This window comes from Rhinatrema bivittatum, chromosome 3, assembly GCF_901001135.1.
Source record: "Rhinatrema bivittatum chromosome 3, aRhiBiv1.1, whole genome shotgun sequence".
Classification (NCBI taxonomy): Eukaryota; Metazoa; Chordata; class Amphibia; order Gymnophiona; family Rhinatrematidae; genus Rhinatrema; species Rhinatrema bivittatum.
Genome location: NC_042617.1, coordinates 467,522,631 through 467,542,397, shown reverse-complemented (window position 1 = coordinate 467,542,397; position 19,767 = coordinate 467,522,631). Strand labels below are relative to the sequence as shown.

At 43.4% G+C, this 19,767-nt stretch overlaps 1 protein-coding gene across 1 annotated transcript in view; it reads left to right on the top strand.

Annotated features, from left to right (window-relative positions):
* LOC115088060 (cytosolic 5'-nucleotidase 1A-like) overlaps positions 1–19,767 on the top strand; it is an 84,446-nt gene that overhangs the window by 59,106 nt on the left and 5,573 nt on the right. Inside the window, exon 5 of the mRNA XM_029595959.1 lies at positions 2,918–3,102. Coding sequence (XP_029451819.1) covers positions 2,918–3,102 — 185 coding nt within the window. The remainder of the gene's footprint in view (positions 1–2,917; positions 3,103–19,767) is intronic.

The window sequence follows — 19,767 nt, the reverse complement described above, 5'->3', positions numbered from 1 at the left end:
GAATATGTGCAGTGTTCGCAGTTTATAAAATCACAACTTATGCACGGAAATGCTGGCCCCGCCCCAAAACGCTCCTGACTCACCCCAGCCGACCCTTTTCTTTACACAAGTAAATTTATTTGTGCATCCGTACTTGTGTGTGTATGTGTAAGATTTATAAAATAGTACTTTTGCGAATATGCACAATATAGGCCTGATTTTTAAAAGCATTTACATGTATGAATGCACTTTGCCCATTTAAATGAGCTTTTGAAAATTGCTACAATATATGCCATTGAATTGTCCATAATATTTACTTTATCCATGTAAAAGGCTTTTGAAAATTGCTATGATAATATGTACATTTACACAAGTAACTCCTTTGAAAATGCACCTGTTTGCATGTGCATTTGCTATTTTGTGTGCATGCATCTCTTCTCACCTTTTAATGCAGATAATGCAGAGTACTGTGTTCAGTTCTGGAGATCGTATCTCCAAAGGGACAGAGACAGGATGGAGGCGGTCCAGAGAAGGGCGACCAAAAAGGTGGAGGGTCTTCATCAAATGACTTACGAGGAGAAATTGAAGAATCTAAATATGTACAGCCTGGAGGAAAGGAGCAGCAGGAGTGATATGATAAAGACTTTCAGATACTTGAAAGGTTTTAACGATCCAAAGACAACGACAAACCTTTTCCATTGCAAAAAAATCAGCAGAACCAGGGGTCACGATTTAAAACTCCAGGGAGGAAGACTCAGAACCAATGTCAGGAAGTATTTCTTCATGGAGAGGGTGGTGGATGCCTGGAACGCCCTTCCGGAGAAAGTGGTGAAGACCAAAACTGTGAAGGATTTCAAAGGGGCATGGGATAAATACTGTTGATCCATAAAGTCTAGAGGAAGTGAATGAAGAGACGAGGCATGGGGTGGCTTGTGGGAATGATGGCTACTACCTGGAGATGAATATCCTTATTCAATGAACATACACACAGTTAATGCGACTCCAACATTGCTCTATGCTTAAACGGCAAGAGGAAATGTGGAAAAAAGGATTTGCATCCACATAAAAGCAGGGGAGTAGCTTGCTTGTTACTGCGGTTACTACCCCAAACCAAAAATGCCTGATACTTCACTTTCAATGCATATCCAGCATAGCTCTATGCTTCGACGGCAGGGGGAATGAAGAAAAGATGTTTTATATTCAGACATCTACCAACTAGGACTGAATTACATAGTCTGGGTAAAACAAATAAGCATGGGTGTAGCTTGCTTGTTATGGCAGTTACTACCCCAAATCAAGCCTGATACTTCACTTAGAATACATATCCAGCACAGCTCACTGCTTCAACGGCAGGGGGGATGAAGAAAAGAGGATTTATATTCAAACAACCAACAAGGACTGAATTGCACAGGCTGGGTAAACAAGCGTGGGAGTAGCTTGCTTATTACGGCGGTTACTTCCCCAAACCAATTAGCTGGATACTTCATTTAGATGCAGCTCCAGCACTGCTATCTACGATGGCGGGGGTGGAAGGGAAATAGAACCAAAAAATTATTTAAAGGAACAAGAGGTAACAGAAAAATATGAAAAAAAAAAGTGTGAAAGCTTGCTGAGCAGACTGGATGGACCGTTTGGTCTTCTTCTGCCGTCATTTCTATATGTTTCTATAAAACCTATTGACAATTCAATAGTATATATTGTAGCAATTTTCAAAATGGGCTTTTGAAAATTGCTATAATCTTATAGTGCATTTATATTTACATTTTCCATTAAAAATTACTCCAATGGCTTTTGGACATCCAAATGTCTTATGAGATTTTGTGATACATTCTTCAAATGGTATTCTCTAGATTGTAGAAAATGTCATATTTTGAGGTTACATTTTTAAATAATGTTCCTTTAGAAGATTCCCCTTCTAAATATTTCACTGGCATGAGATGCTGATTTTGGGACATTATCGTTTGACATATGGTAATGCACATGTATAGTTAGCAGAGGAGCATCTAAAAATGTTGCAGTTTATAGGATACAACTGCATTTCCAGAAATGTTTAAATCAAGTACTATAATTAAAAGCATGTTATGTAACTTAGTGGGAAATATTTAACTACAAACAAAAATAGATAAAGTTTCTGTATCTAATTTTTTAAATTTGTTCAGCAAGATAAACATGAACATTTAAAACATATTCTTTAACACAAACGGGCCGATTCTGTAAAGTGCGCTCGGCTGTGTGCACTGTTTAACATGGGTTTGGCCGCGTGTTTTCAATGCACGTCTATTACCCCTTTTACTAAGAGGGATTTAGCACCTCGAAAACGTGCAGCCAAACCCCCTGAAAACTAATAGCGCTCATCACATGCAAATGCATGTTGATGAGGCTATTAGTTAGTTACCCGGGATTCTGAAAGTAAAATGTGCGGGTGTTAATTTATGAGCAGCTGAAAAAGTGTACAGAAAAGCAGAAAATACTGCTTTTCTGTACACTTTCCGACTTAATATCCTAGCAATATTAAGTCAGAGGAACCAAAAATGTAAAAAAAAAAAAAAAAAATTTAAATGTGCCGGCCGATCCAGTTAGGAGAACGGATGCTCAATTTTACCGGCGTCCATTTTCCTAACCAATCGCTGTCAGCGGGTTCAGGAAAACTGACGCTTGTAAAACTGAGTGTTGATTTCCTGAACCTGCTGACAGAGCCATCTCTCCTGGGCCAAGGAGGCGCTAGGGGTGCGTAATCATCCCTAGCGCTTCCTTTTAGTGTGATCCCTCATTTAAATATAGGATTGCGTACCCAGGAGAGGTGGCTGGGCATGTGTTGGGAGGGCGGACGCTCAACATGGAGCGCCCATTCTCCGTCGATCCTTTCTGAATCGGTCTGTATGTCAGGGGAAAAATTAGAGACTATTAGAACCAGCTAACTGAGCTTATATGTTTACAGGAATTGCAGCTGCCACCATGTTTACATCAAAAGAGGAGATCCATTTCTCTGAGCAGCAGCTAAGGGTGGCATTTGATGGTGATGCTGTTCTTTTTTCGGATGAGTCGGAGATAATTGTAAAGCAGCATGGCTTAGATAAATTTTTTGAGCATGAGAAAAAGTATGAGAACAAGCCACTTGCACAGGTAACAAAGTTCTTGCAATGTAATACATTCTAAAGGAATTTATATATGCATTTGCATTACTATACTGAAGTTCAATATAGCCAAGCAAGTGAAAACTCTGCTATTTCCCAGGATATATGAGGTCCACACAGACATCTAAGGCCAGGATTCATCATTCTTCGCAGAATGATGAATCCTGCGAAAATGGGGGGCGGGGGGGGGGGACGAAAGGGGGGCAGGCCTGCAAAAGCCCACAGCCTTCGCACCACGGCAGAGCACCGGCTGCTGGCTTTCGCACCGAATAGCACCACCGTGAAAGGTGGTGCTATTCGGCGCGCTACTACCGACGATAATGTTAGTAACATTATTGCCGGCAGCGAAGACACCACCAACTCCGCCCCTCCCCGCCCTGACTCCTCCCCTCCCCCTAATTTGCATGATATCGCGTGCAATAAGCCTTTGATAAATGACCCCCTAAGTTTGTGTGGTATAGGTGACAGAATTTTAACCAGGGATGCTAACTTAATTGCAACACGGTTTAGCTAATACCAGATCTTGCAATACATGTTCATAATCTTATTATAGCAGAAAAATGTACTCCTCTATTGATCCACTAGCCTTAAGATAGTTAATTATTCAGCTGTATTTACAATATGCCTATTCCCAGTTGATCATAAATCCTGAATACGCATTACCCAGGTTTAGGACATATGCATTCATTTTTATTTGTTTTGGTAGTTTATGCACTTAAGATTTTCATGTGCATTAAAATGAATTTTATGCATATAAAACATAATTTACTAATATAACATAAGCTAATGATAAAAGAAAGGCAAAAACTAATGGGCAAACCAAACTGAACTTTTTTTGTGTGCACATCCCTATTCAGTTCTCATAGATAAGAGTTAATATTTTTATCACATTTAAATGCATTCATACATAAGTAAGGCAATGTACATGGATAACTTGCACCTCCTGTATGAGTAGAATTTTGCTTACTTTCCCTCCCTAGTCCTAAACTTGTCCCTGGGAATGCATCCTCTTTATGCGGTTATAAAATTACGCATGCTGCAGAGAAACACCCAGTCTTAACCGCAGTGAATGTGGGCGGTTTTCAAACAGCTGATTTATGCAAGTAAAATACCTTTTACCCGCATAAATCACTTTGACAATAGGCCTCAAAAAGACTTTACTGAGCATGTGCAAGTCTTTCAATACTGCAACAGCACCACAGTTTCTCTCACTCCTGCTGTACTAGTTAAGGGTGTTTCCAGGAGGCTCCTTGACTTTCTTCAGTATTTATGCTATTTATTTCCTTCTGGCCTTGGCCAGAATCTTTATTCATTTTCTTCTCTTAGTTCTCTAGTCATTACCACAGGTCCTGTTACCTGAGACAGCACAATATAGTATCTCTCCAGTGAGACCAAACATGCTCAAAGCTCCAAACTGCCAACCAGGCAGCACCAGGGTTGAGGTTTTGACTGGATCTAGAGAAAAATAGAAAGTGTTCCTTACTATTCCAGAGGATCTCCTGGAGAGGAGAGGGTGTTGAGATTTTTCACAAACTGTTGGCCCATTATAATTTTGAACAGTTGGGTCTTCCGGATGATAAGGGACATTTACATAATACATCTATTTAAGATCCTTCTAAACTGGCTACCCAAAGAGCATATCAGCTCATCTAAAACCTCCTTGCGTTAGCTACCACTTTATTGCACTGTTTTCTTACCTTGAGATCATCAGACATTATTGCGCCAAGGTTCCTCTCCTGGTCGTTGAACATCAGCTCTTCACCACCTCCTGCATATCGCTCCTGTTGATTTCTGCATAACTCTGCTCTTTTTGGCATTGAATCTTAACTGCCAAGTATTAGACTACCTCAAGCTTTCTTAGATCGCTTTTCATTCTATCTACTCCTTTAGGGATGTCTACTCTGTTGCTAGTATTAGTATTATCTAAAGCAGTGGTTCTCAACCTTTTTTCTGTCGGGACACACCTGACAGATGGTTCTCACATGTGTGACACACTGACCCATGATTGTCACGGGGCTAGATGTAAAAGTACAGTTTGCATCCACGGGAACCCCTCGACCCACAATAATGGATGTAAAGCAGAATTATGACATTCCCCATACAATTCACCCTACAAAAAAGATATTCTGGTTCTGGTGTCATCTCAGTAACAGCAACTCAAACTCCTTCTACTTCCAGGCTCAATAGCCCTACTTATGAAAAGACAGCAGCTTACCACCAATGCATGTCCTCTTGAGAAAACACAACAAATAAGACTGATAAAACTCTTACATGCTAGTAAAATATCTCATCTCGGTAACAGACACAGAACCGACCTAACATACTCCCAGGATCTGTAGTAATGCACATAAACTAATCCGCACACAGTTACACCTGTATAATGGAATACACTCAAACAGGAGCACCCCTATCTATGAAATGGCAACACTATAAATATTAAATCAGGCCCTAAAAACCAATACACCTCTTATTAGGTTATTAGGAAAACAGAGCTAGCAAGCAGCTATAGATCCCCACACAGAAATAATTGTAAAACTATACTAATAAGCAGAATAAATGTTCTAAACAGCTATGAACAGAATAACATCCAACAATTAAAAACTCATAAAAACTATTAAAAATTCTCCAAACACCAATAAAATATTTCAAAAAAAGCAGACACATCACATAATAAATAATTAAAATGGCAGTCAATCAAGAAAAATAAACTTAAAAAGCCACCTTTCTTACCCCCCTCCAGCAGCTCTCCTACTCCTCTTCCATGCAGGCCGTAGCACACAGCAGAAGCAGCAGTAGAGGCTAAGCTCTATACTCATGGTCCTCTTCCTTAATGCCCATGTCTCTCACACACACACACCATACCAGTCATGCCGCCATGACCAGTTTCTGTCTCTCACACACCAATCATCTCCCAAACAGTCTTTGACACACACACCAGTCACCTTCCTGAACAGTTTCTCTCATGCCATACACACACACAGGCTTCCCACTCCCGTGTTCTACTTACATATACGGGCTTCTCACTCTCATAATCACTTTCTCTGTCTCACACACACTCACCAGTCTCTCACTCCCATGCTTGTTCTCTCCACATGCACAGGCTTCTCATTCCCATAATCACTTTCTTTCTCACACACACACACACACACACACCAGTCACCTGATCTCTCTCATGCATACATACACAGGCTTCCCACTTCCATGGGCTTCTCCCTCCCATGCTGTGTCTCACACACACCCAGGTTCTCACTCCCATCCTCACTCTCTTCACATGCACAGGCTTCTCATTCCCATAATCACTTTCTCTCTGTTACACACACATACATACACACACACACACACCAGTCTCTCTCTCATTTCCATGCTCGCTCTCCACTGCACAGGCTTCTCATTTCCTGAATCACATTCTTTCTCTCATATTCACACACACCAGTCTCTTTCTCTCATACACACCGTCACCTTACCAACCAGTCTCTTGCTCTCATGCATGCACACACACACAGGCTTCTCACTCCCACGCTCTCTCTCTCACATAATCAGGCTTCTCCCTCCCATGCTGTGTCTCACACACACCCAGATTTCTCACTCCCATGCTCACTCTCTTCACATGCACAGGCTTCTCATCCCCATAATCACTTTCTCTGTTACACACACACACACCAGTCTCTCTCTCATTTCCATGCTCGCTCTCCACGTGCACAGGCTTCTCATTCCCTGAATCACATTCTTTCTCTTACATTCACACACACCAGTCTCTTTCTCTCACACACACACCGTCACCTTACCAACCAGTCTCTCTCTCTCTCATGCATGCACACACAAACAGACTTCCACTCCAATGCTCTCTCACATAATCAGGCTTCTCACTCCCATGCTTTCTTTCACACACATCCCCCCCCCCAACAGCAGGCTTCTTACACCCATGCTTTCTCACATACCCACTTCAATGCTTTTTCTCTCTCTCACACACACATCAGTCACCTCCCTGACTAATGTCTCACACTCTCACATACACATCAGTCATCTCCTTGAGCAGTCACTTTCATTGTCTCTCACATATACACACACACAACAGCTCTCTGACCAGTTTCTCTCACTCACACACATGCTCTCAATCACACGGAGGCTGGCTGCTTCTTTCTGTCACTCACTTCCTCTTCCCCGCCCCTCCCCGAGCACAAATGGTAGCTGCAGCAGCCTCCTCCTCCAGCCCCCGCAAGCCAAGAAAGAAGAATCCCATCGGCCGCGGGAGGCTCATGCTGCTCTCTCCTTTCCCGATTACCGTCTGCTTCAATAGCTCGGGGGCCGATGCTGCAGCCGCCGCTGCTACTTTATCACGCGGCACGGCTCTTTCTCCTTCCCACGCACCGCGTTTCACTTCCTGTTCCGCGTCACGGGGGGTGGGGGAGCAGGTGCGGGAAGAAGAAAAGGCCCAGCCACAAGTGCCACAGCTTTTTTTAGCACTGCTGCCGTTCCCACTGGGCTTGAACGTGTTGATAGCCCAGCGGCAACGGCAGCAGGGAAGAAAGAGCAGCGGGAGAGACCCCGAGGACGTGACACAGCAGCCGGTGCTTGGCGACACACTAGGGTGTCGCAACACACCGGTTGAGACCGCTGATCTAAAGAAAAGGAAAAAGTTTTCCTCCAACTTCTTCGCAATATAGCTAACAGAGATATCGAAGAGAACTGGCTGTAAGAACGATCCCTGAGGCATTCCACTTATCACCTTTCTCTCCTCAGAGTGAATCCCATTTATCATTATGTTATGTCATCTATCACAAAATCAGTTTCTAATCCAGGTCATTACCTTGGTATCCACCCCCCATGCTACTCAGATTATTAATGAGCCTCCTAAGTGGGACAGTTTCCAAAACTTTGCTGAAATCCAAGTAAACCATTTCCAGCACATGTCCTTAATATAATTCTCTAGTCACCCAAAGAAATCAATGAGATTCGTCTGACACCATCTGCCTGTAGTAAAAGTATGATGCCTTGAATCCTGCAATCCATGAAGTTAGCATGGGGCACATTTAAAACTAATTGGAGAAAGTTCTTTTTTTACTCAACGCACAATTAAACTCTGGAATTTGTTGCCAGAGGATGTGGTTAGTGCAGTTAGTATAGCTGTGTTTAAAAAAAGATTGGATAAGTTCTTGGAGGAGAAGTCCATTACCTGCTATTAAGTTCACTTAGAGAATAGCCACTGCCATTAGCAATGGTAACATGGAATAGACTTAGTTTTTGGGTACTTGCCAGGTTCTTATGGCCTGGATTGGCCACTTTTGGAAACAGGATGCTGGGCTTGATGGACCCTTGGTCTGACCCAGATGGCATTTTCTTATGTTCTTATGTTCTTACATAGTCCACTATCCTTTTCTTCAGAAAAGTCGCCATCAGTTTTTCCACCATTGAAGTAAGGCAATGTTTGTTATAGATCTGGGCTTTTTTGTGCACTTGTCAGAAACCCAGGGAGTTTCTTCTTAAAGAAGAAGGTTTCTACTTCATATATGTCATTTAACCACTGTACAGTATCACAGTTTAAGGCCTGATTCATCACGGTCTTTTCTCATAGACATAGAAAAGAAGAAAAGCCTTAATAAATCAAGGCTTCTCCACCCAGGAATCGGTGCAGGTCTTGAGCTTAAGGAGGACTGGGTGAGACTGCTGTGTCTGGTCCTTTAAGGTAGTCTGAGTGAGTTTTCTATAAACTCCCTCACAGTCGGACTGTTTCTAAACTTTATAAATAGCTACCGGTTATTTTGCCCAGCAGTATCAGAAAATCTATTTGGTGATTATGTAAAGAAAATGTGGAAAACGGAAAAAATCTGATTATTCCTCAGTGGATATAAATTATTATGAATGCAATTTGATAAATTCAGGAGCTACCCTACAACTACATCAATGTACATAGGGACCCTAGTCCCAGGAAAAGATACCTACACAAGAACTTGTTGGAAATGAGAGCCATGTTCCTGGGCTTATCAGCAATCTAAGACCTAATCTGAAAAAATCTTGTGAGATTCAGGTCAAACAATCTGGAGACAGTTGGATACTTGAACAGGGAGGGGCACAAAGAGTACCAAAATATTGCAAGAAACTTTCAAGGTATTGGCCTGAGCACAGGCCAGCTTAGTCATTCTCTCAGCAATTCACATTTTTATTTACATATTTATTTATTAGTCTCCTAGTGCCAGACTCTAGGCAACTTTCCTAAAATACGTATATAATCCGTAAATAACAACAATGCTTGGAAATAAAAACCCTTGAAATAAAAGCATAAGAATTAAGTTCATAAAACAACATACCACAAAATAATAAATACCCTTAAAATAAAATCAAAGATTAACAGACAACTAGAACAACATAAAACAAGAATTGCAGCACCAGCAGCATAATTAAAACTGTCAGCTAGAAAAATGCCAGCCGAAATAGATATGTTTTCAACATTGTTTTGAGCATCTTAGTACAGGTAGTAAAGCACAGATTATCTGGTAATGTGTTCTAAAAAATTGGGGCTACAACTGAAAAAGCTCTTTCCTGAGTTTCCACCACTCAAGCAGCATGCAATGAAGGTATATCAAGAAGGCCTCTTTTATAGGAGTGCAAAGCAGGTGGAGGGTTATACAAGTGCAACATCCCGTTTACCCATGGGAGGAAAGACAGAGAAATCAGTTTGTTTAGTAGCATGGCTATTTTATATTTTACACTATAGGAAATAGAAGCCAGTGCAATTCTGCCAAAACTAGAGAAATATGGTCTTGAATATTTCTTCCAGAGATAAGGCATGCAGCAGCATTCTGCAATGTTTGCAGAGACTTTAAAGCATAGTCAGGCAAACCATTATACAGAGATTTACAGTAATCCAATAATGGAAGGATAAAAGGCCTGAACAACTGTCCAAAAATTGGAGGACTCTAATAGAAGCTTTAATCCACATAAAACAGAATTATTTTGAGAGTTAAAAGATAAGTTGGCATCAATAAGAATCCACAAACTCTTCACACATGAGGGCTACAGGAAGTGTAGCACCTTCAATGAACATAGATGGCTGGTAAGAAATATTAGATTTTCTGGACAAAACAATCAATTCTGTTTTGGAAACAGTGAGAGCCAGTTTGTTGTGAGACATCTATGCTTTAATAGCATTCATACAAATTGAAACTGATTAAGAACATAAGAAATTGCCATGCTGGGTCAGACCAAGGGTCCATCAAGCCCAGCATCCTGTTTCCAACAGAGGCTAAACCAGGCCACAAGAACCTGGCAATTATCCAACACTAAGAAGATCCCATGCTACTGATGCAATTAATAGCAGTGGCTATTCCCTAAGTAAACTTGATTAATAGCTGTTAATGGACTTCTCCTCCAAGAACTTATCCAAACCTTTTTTGAACCCAGCTACACTAACTGCACTAACCACATCCTCTGGCAACAAATTCCAGAGCTCTATTGTGCGTTGAGTGAAAAATAATTTTCTCCGATTAGTCTTAAATGTGCTACTTGCTAACTTCATGGAATACCCCCTAGTCCTTCTATTATTCGAAAGTGTAAATAACCGAGTCACATCTACTCTTTCGAGACCTCTCATGATCTTAAAGACCTCTATCATATCCCCCCTCAGCCGTCTATTCTCCAAGCTGAACAGCCCTAACCTCTTCAGCCTTTCCTCATAGGGGAGCTGTTCCATCCCCTTTATCATTTTGGTTGCCCTTCTCTGTACCTTCTCCAACGCAACTATATTTATTTATTTATTTAGGATTTTTATATACCGACATTCTCGATACAAATATCAAATCAAGTCGGTTTCCATATATCTTTTCTGAGATGCGGCGACCAGAATTGTACACAGTATTCAAGGTGTGGTCTCACCATGGAGTGATATAGAGGCATTATGACATTTTCCGTTTTATTAACCATTCCCTTCCTAATAATTCCTAACATTCTGTTTGCTTTTTTGACTGCTGCAGCACACTGAGTCGATGATTTTAAAGTATTATCCACTATGATGCCTAGATCTTTTTCCTAATATGGAACCTAACATCGTGTAACTACAGCAAGGGTTATTTTTCCCTATATGTAACACCTTGCACTTGTCCACATTAAATTTCATCTGCCATTTGCATGCCCAGTCTTCCAGTCTTGCAAGATCCTCCTGTAATGTATCACAGTCTGCTTGTGATTTAACTACTCTGAATAATTTTGTATCATCCGCAAATTTGATAACCTCACTCGTCGTATTCCTTTCCAGATCATTTATATATATATTGAAAAGCACCGGTCCAAGTACAGATCCCTGAGGCACTCCACTGTTTACCCTTTTCCACTGAGAAAATTGACCATTTAATCCTACTGTCTGTTTCCTGTCTTTTAACCAATTTGTAATCCACGAAAGGACATCGCCTCCTATCCCATGACTTTTTAGTTTTCATAGAAGCCTCTCATGAGGGACTTTGTCAAACGCTTTCTGAAAATCCAAATACACTACATCTACCAGTTCACCTTTATCCGCATGTTTATTAACCCCTTCAAAAAAATGAAGCAGATTTGTTACACAAGACTTCCCTTGGGTAAATCCGTGTTGACTGGGTTCCATTAAATCATGTCTTTCTATATGCTCTATGATTTTGATCTTCAGAATAGTTTCCACTATTTTTCCCAGCACTGAAGTTAGGCTCACTGGTCTATAGTTATCCGGATCGCCCCTGGATCCTTTTTTAAATATTGGGGTTACATTGGCCACCCTCTGGTCTTCAGTACAATAGATGAATTTAATGATAGGTTACAAATATTAACTAATTTCATTTTTTAGTTCCTTCAGTACCCTAGGATGCATACCATCCAGTCCAGGTGATTTGCTACTCTTTAGTTTGTCAATCTAGCCTGCTACATCTTCCAGGTTCACAGTGATTTTGTTCAGTTCTTCTGACTCATCACCCCTGAAAACCATCTCCGGAACTGGTATCTTCCCAACATCCTCATTAGTAAACACGGAAGCAAAGAATTAATTTAGTCTTTCTGCAATGGCCTTATCTTCCCTAAGAGCCCCTTTAATCCCTCGGTCATCTAATGGTCCAACCGACTCCCTCATACGTTTCTTGCTTTGGATATATTTTAAAAAGTTTTTATTATGAGTTTTTGCCTCTATGGCCAACTTCATTTCAAATTCTCTCTTCGCCTGTCTTATCAATGTTTTACACTTAACTTGACAATGCTTATGTTTTATCCTATTTTCTTCAGATGGATCCTTCTTCCAATTTCTGAAGGATTTTTTTTGGCTAAAATTGCCTCTTTCACCTCACCTTTTAACCATGACGGTAATCGTTTTGCCTTCCTTCCACCTTTCTTAATGTGTGGAATATGTATGGACTGCGCTTCTAGGATTGTATTTTTAAACAATGTCCAAGCCTGTTGAACACTTTTAACCTTTGCAGCCGCACCTTTCAGTTTTTTTCTCTTTTCCTCATTTTATCAAAGTTTCCCTTTTGAAAGTTTAGTGTTAGAGCTGCAGATTTACTTATTGTCCCCCTTCCAGTTATTAGTTTAAATTTGATCATGTTATGATCACTGTTGCCAAGAGGCCCCACCACCATTACCTCTCTCACCAAATCCTGCATTCCACTAAGAATTAAACCTAAAATAGTGCCCTCTCTTGTTGGCTCCTGAACCAATTGCTCCATGAAGCAATCATTTATTACATCCAGGAACTTTATGTCTCTAGCAAGTCCTGATGTTACATTTACCCAGTCAATACTGGGGTAATTGAAATCTCCCATTATTATTGCACTGCCAAATTGGTTAGCTTCCCTGATTTCTCTTAGCATTTCATCATCTGTCTGACCATTTTGTCCAGGTGGACGGTAGTATACTCCTATCACTATACTCTTACCCAACACACATGGGATTTCTACCCATATAGGGGTAGATTTTAAAAGAAGCGCGATCAGCCTACTTTTGCTTGCGCATCAGACTCAAGCAAAAGTACGCTGGATTTTAGTAGATACGCGCGGAGCCGCGCGTATCCACTAAAATCCTGGATCGGCGCGCGCAAGGCTATCGATTTTGTATAGCCTGCGCGCGCCGAGCCGCACTGCCTCCCCCCGTTCCCTCCAAGGCCGCTCCGAAATCGGAGCGGCCTTGGAGGGAACTTTCCTTTGCCCTCCCCTCACCTTCCCCTCCCTTCCCCTACCTAACCCACCCGCCCGGCCCTGTCTACACCCCCCCCTTACCTTTGTCGGGGGATTTACGCCTCCCGGAGGGAGACGTAAATCCCCGCGCGCCAGCGGGCCTGCTGCGCGCCGGGCCGCGACCTGGGGGCGGGTACGGAGGGCGCGGCCACGCCCCCGGGCCGTAGCCACGCCCCGTACCCGCCCCCAAAACGCTGCCGACACGCCCCCGGAACGCCGCGACGACCGGGCCCGCCCCCCGACACGCCCCCGACACGCCCCCCTCCGAGAACCCCGGGACTTACGCGAGTCCCGGGGCTCTGCGCGCGCCGGGAGGCCTATGTAAAATAGGCTTCCCGGCGCGCAGGGCCCTGCTCGCCTAAATCCGCCCGGTTTTGGGCGGATTTAGGCGAGCAGGGCTCTGAAAATCTACCCCATAGATTCTACTGAGCATTTAGTCTCTTGTATGATCTTTATCCTGTTGGACTCTATTAGAGATGTGAATCGTTTTTGAACGATTAAAATTATCGTCAGATAATTTTAAAATCGTCCAAAATCATTAGATACGTGATACAATACAAATGCCCCCGATTTATCGTCAGGGGCATTTGTATTGTATCGTTAAATAGGGCGCGGGAAAACAGGCACACCAAAAAAACCCTAAAACCCACCTGAACCTTTAAAACAAATCCCCCACCCTCCCGAACCCCCCCAAAATGTTTTAAATTACCTGGGGTCCAGTGGGGGGGTCCCGACGCAATCTCCTCCCACTCTCTGGCCACCGCTGCGTTGAGAAATGGCGCCGGTGGCCCTTTGCCCTTATCATGTGACAGGGCAAAGGTAGCGCCGGCGCCATTTTGTTTCCTGGCTCCCGACGTCACGCGTGCGGGAGATCGCCCCCGGACCCCTGCTGGACCCCCAGGGACTCTTGGCCAGCTTGGGGGGGCCTCCTGACCCCCACAAGACTTGCCAAAAGTCCAGTGGGGGTCCGGGAGCGACCTCCTGCACGCGGGCCGTATTGCCAATCTTCAAAATGGCGCCGGCGCTACCTTTGCCCTCACTATGTCAATGCAGCAGTGGCCAGAGAGCGGGAGGAGATCACATCGGGACCCCCCCCCCACCACTGGACCCCAGGTAATTTAAAACATTTTGGGGGGGTTCTAGAGGGTGGGAGATTTGTTTTAAAGGTTCGGGTGGGTTTTAGGGTTTTTTTGGTGTGCCGGTTTTCCCGCCCTCCCCCGATTTACGATTTTTAATGATTTTTAGAAAAAAAAAAAACTCTACGATCAGATTTCCCTCCCCCCCAGCCAAAATCGATCGTTAAGACGATCGATTACACGATTCACACCTCTAGACTCTATACCCTCCCAGACATAAAGTGCCACACCCCCGCCAAGTTGATCCTCCCTATCATTGTGATATAATTTGTACCCTGATATAGCACTGTCCCATTGGTTATCCTCCTTCCACCAAGGTTCTGTGATGCCAATTATGTCAATCTCATCATTTGCTGCCATACACTCTAACTCTCCCATCTTACTTCTTAGACTTCTGGCATTGGCATACAGACATTTCAAAGTGTGTTTTTTGTTTGTTTTAACAACCTGCTTTTCAGTTGTTTGGGATAATTCGGAAATCATTAGCTTTGGTGATTTTTTACATATAGGCATATGGACTATGTTTGCTTTTAATGGAACCTCTCTTGGGATGCCCTAACTTTCCTGTTTCATTAGTATCCTTCAAGGATACATTTCTCCGAACCTTGCACTGCTGAGTGACTGTCGGCTTTCCCCCTTGTTCTAGTTTAAAAGCTGCTCTATCTCCTTTTTGAAATTTAGTGCCAATAGCTTGGTTCCACTCTGGTTAAGGTGGAGCCCATCCTTCGGAAAAGTCTCCCCTTTCCCCAAAAGTTTCCCCAGTTCCTTATAAAGCTGAATCCCTCTTCCCTGCACCATCGTCTCATCCACGCATTGAAACTCTGGAGCTCTGCCTGCCTCTGGGGACCTGCACATGGAACAGGAAGCATTTCAGAGAATGCCACCCTGGAGATTCTGGATTTTAGCTTCCTACCTAAAATCCTAAATTTGGCTTCCAGAACCTCTCTCCCACATTTTCCTATGTCGTTGGTGCCCACATGTACCACGACAGCCAGCTCCTCCCCAGCACTGTCTATAATCCTATCTAGGTGACGCGTGAGGTCTGCCACCTTCGCACCAGGCAGGCAAGTTACCAGGCAGTCCTCACATCCACCAGCCACCCTGCTATCTACATTTCTAATAATCGAATCACCAGCTATGATGGCCGGCCTAACCCTTCCCTCCTGGGCAGTAGCCCTGGGAGACTTGTCCTCAGTGCAAGAGAACAATACATCACCTGGAGATCAGGTTACAGGATCACTTCCTGCTACACCAGGGTGATGTTCTCCTACTCTGAGACCTTTCTGATCCAAGGCAGCACTGGGTCTGCCAGACTGGATTTGGGACTTGGCTACTATGTCCCTGAAGGTCTCATCAATGTACCTCTCTGTCTCCCTCAGCTCCTCCAAGTCTGCTACTTTAGCCTCCAGAGATTGGATTCGTTCTCTGAGAGCCAGAAGCTGTTTGCACCGAGTGCACACATACAATCTCTCACCAGCGGGTAAAAAATCATACATGTGACATTCAATGCAAAAGACTGGAAAGCTCCCCTCTTGCTGCTGGACTGCTGTCTTCATCTTAGTTTTATTGAGTTCCTAGTTAAGTTTAGGATATTAAGGACGTTGGAATGAGAGTAGTTTAAATTTACAGGTGAATTTACTAATTAATCAGCTAATGTCCTACAAGGGAATGATTAAACTTTCAATAAGGGCTGGTACAATAGTATGATTTAGATAAGATCCTGATTGATTTTTAATGAGAAAGTGTCTCGTGCCTAAAAATCAAGGGTTGAGTGGGTGCGAAAGACAGACAGTAGAATTAACTATCTCTGGCTTGCTCATTTCCTCAGCACACACAAACTCTAAAGAATATATCCCCTTAATTTCACCTTTCACCAAAATTTTATAAGCCCAAAAATTTCTGAAAGCTATACTTACCAATCCTCTTTAACCACCGTTAAATTAATCTTCACTCAGTTTGAGGATACAGGGCCTCTGGAAGCTGGGGCTGTGGACGTCAATCCCTGGATCGCTTGCAGTGACTTCTGGACTCGTCTCCCGGGGGATGCTGGGAGCAGTATGCAGATGAGCCTTCCGGTCCTCCTCTACTGCAAAGGGTGCGGGCCTCTGGAAGCTGGGGCTGTGGACGTCAGTCCCTGGATTGCTTGCAGTGACTTCTGGACTCGTCTCCCGGGGGATGCTGGGAGCAGTATGCAAATGAGCCTTCCGGTCCTCCTCTACTGCAAAGGGTGCGGGGCCTCTGGAAGCTGGGGCTGTGGATGTCAATCCCTGGATCGCTTGCGGTGACTTCTGGACTCATCTCCTGGGGGATGCTGGGAGCAGTATGCAGATGAGCCTTCCGGTCCTCCTCCACTGAACTCAGCCCAGGAAGACGATAGTTTAATAAAAAATTGTATGTTGTCTTCATCAATATGTACTCATTGCAAATACCAGATAGTAATTTGCAGATGGGAGCAAGATAAATATTAAAAGGAAGGGAGATAGAACAGAGCCCTATGACACCCCTGAAGAATATTATGCCATCTAGAACAGTGAGAGTGAACCTGAACTTGCTGAGATCTTCCTGCTAAATAAGATCTAAACCATTTCAGGACAGAACCAGAAATACCAACTTCCCTCAGTCGGTTCAGGAGAATCTGATAATCCAAGGTGTCAAAAGCTACTGTGATATCAAGCAGCACCAGCAGATATTCATGATCATCATCTAAGTCTCTTCTAAAAGTATCAATAGATAAAAACAGAAGGAGCTCTGTACTCAAAGATTTTCGAAAACCATTCTGAAATTGGTCCAAAATATGATGTTCCTCAGCAAACTCATTAAGCTGATGCAACACCAGGGCTTCAGTTATCTTTGTCACAAAAAAGAGTGAAAAGATGCTTGAATATATAATTTCAGGATACTTGAATATATAAACAAACAGTTCAAACACAGTAACCCTGAAACCAGGGAAGTTAATAACAGATGTTTTTCACAATGAGGAACTCGGTTATGGATCAGATGGCCACAGCTTGCAGCACAAAGTTCCCACAATATTTTATATGAAACTGTTTATTGAAAAGTAAAAACATCACAAACATTTGACATACATGACTCTGAAGTATGTCAAACAAAGACCAGAGTACAGTCATGTGTTCAAGTATATAGTTTTTATATAGAAATTCCTCCCCAGGAAACCACCCCATCCCCCATCCTCATCTCCCATCCCCCCCTCCCCCTATCCCATCTGCTGAATAGAACAAAAAAAAGCAAAGAAGCAGGATAAGATTTCTTTTAAGCAAAACCAACACATTCAGGGGTAATTGATTAGCTCACTTCTAGCCCTAGGGGATAATCTTTGTAGATAAGGATGACAAATACTGATAAACATACATTTACATTTAAACAAACCTGTGGTAGTCTGATTTTCCATTTGCATTAGCGCATGTAATTTATTCATCCATAGTCAAAAACTTGGAGGGTCTTGCTCACACCAGTGCGACAAAATGACCTTCTTTGCGATTGGACATGCCTTCCAAATCAATACACTTATCCCTTCCCCATATCTGAAAAGACAAGGCTACATCGAAAAGAACAGTCTCAGAAGCAAAAACCACGGGTTGACCGACCAAAAGAGATAGATACCTTCGAACCTTACCCCAGAAAGTTTGAATAACAGTACAAGCCCAGAAACAATGTCCTAAGGTGTCCCTGTCTGGATGGCACTTACTGCACAGCTCAGAGTTCACATAGTCCACCCTATGCAGCCAGGAGGGAAGTAAATATGCCCTACACAAAAATTTATATTGCATCTCCCATAAAGTTGCATCCTCCGTCAGCTCAGGTATACACTTTATGGCATGAAGGAGGGGGAAATCAGACAAGGAATACATTTCTGCCTTTCACATCATGTAATGCTACACCTGAAACCTCAGGTTTTAAACTAAGGAAGGATTTCTGAATACGAGAAATCCCCATCTGATCCCGTCTGTCTACTTTAAAAAAAACTCCTCCAGCCAGTCCATTAGAACATCTCAGAAATGAGATTTCTGCAAAGATTGTACATAATGACGTAGTTGAAGGTAGGCAAAAAAGAACTTAGAGGAAAGAGCAAATCACATGGACAAATCTTGGTAAGGCAACATGGCACCCCTGGGTCCACCACATGGATAAGGAGACTATGGGGCAGATTTTCAAAGCCCTACGCACGCTGGGCCTATTTTCAAAAGGCTCGGCAGCACGCATAAAGCCCCGGGATGCGCGTATGTCCCAGGGCTTTTCTGAATGGGTGGACAGGGGGGCGGGACGGGGTGGGGCCGACGGTCCGGGGGCATGGCTGGGTGGTCCGGGAGGCGTGGCTGAGGACTCCAGCACAGCAGCCCTTTGCTGCTGTGCCGGGGGATCGCCTCTGGCAGGCGTAACTTCCACAACAAAGGTACGGGGGTGGGGGGGGGGGGGGGACAGGTAGGGGAAGGGAGGGGAAGGTGGGGGGACGAAATCAGAGCGGCCTCGGAGGGAACGGGGAAAGCGAGCTGGTCTTCCCGAGGGCTCGCCGCGCACAAGGTGCACTAGTGTACACCCCCTTGCGCATGCCGACCCCTGATTTTATAACATGCGCGCGACTGTGCGCACATGTTATAAAATTGGGCCTACATTTGTGCGCGCCGGGTATCGCGCACAAATGTAGGCCATGCACGTAACTTTTAAAATCTGCCCCATATGCCCTTTTCCTCCCATTGAGAGAAAAACAAGAACTGCATGCCTGGAAGAAAATCTAAGTTACCCCTTATATGATAGTAGATGGATTCCTGCAGGTTCTGACCCAATTTAGAACAGAGATATGCCCACGCCTTGCACAATGATACCAAAGTTAAGTTACTACAAATAGAGGAAGGTAAACAGGCCGTCCAAGCATGGTGTACATATGAGGGATGCAATAGCTTAATCAATTCTTTTTCCAGGTCAGTGGGGTAAAGTGCAAGGAATGAAATAGCCAGTCTTTCACATGTCTGTGTAAACAGTCCATATCATATTCCTCTAAATCAGGGACCCTCATTCCTCCCTGGTGGACGGTCCCACCAGATGAGCCATAGAAATCTGCACCTATTTCCCATGCCAAAGAAAACAAGACAGCATCATATAAAGTAGCTTAATATCTCTCTTCTGAAGCAATAAGGGAATGGTTTGCAAGATATATAACCATTGGGGCCAAATAAGTATTTCAAATAAATTCAGTTGCAGGAGGGAAAGTCTTTGAAAGAAACAGGACCTGGCTGCCACATCCCCCGGCTGCTGAGCATAAAGCTGTTGAAAATATTCAAGAAAGATTCCACAAAGCCCATCTTGCGAGTTAACAAT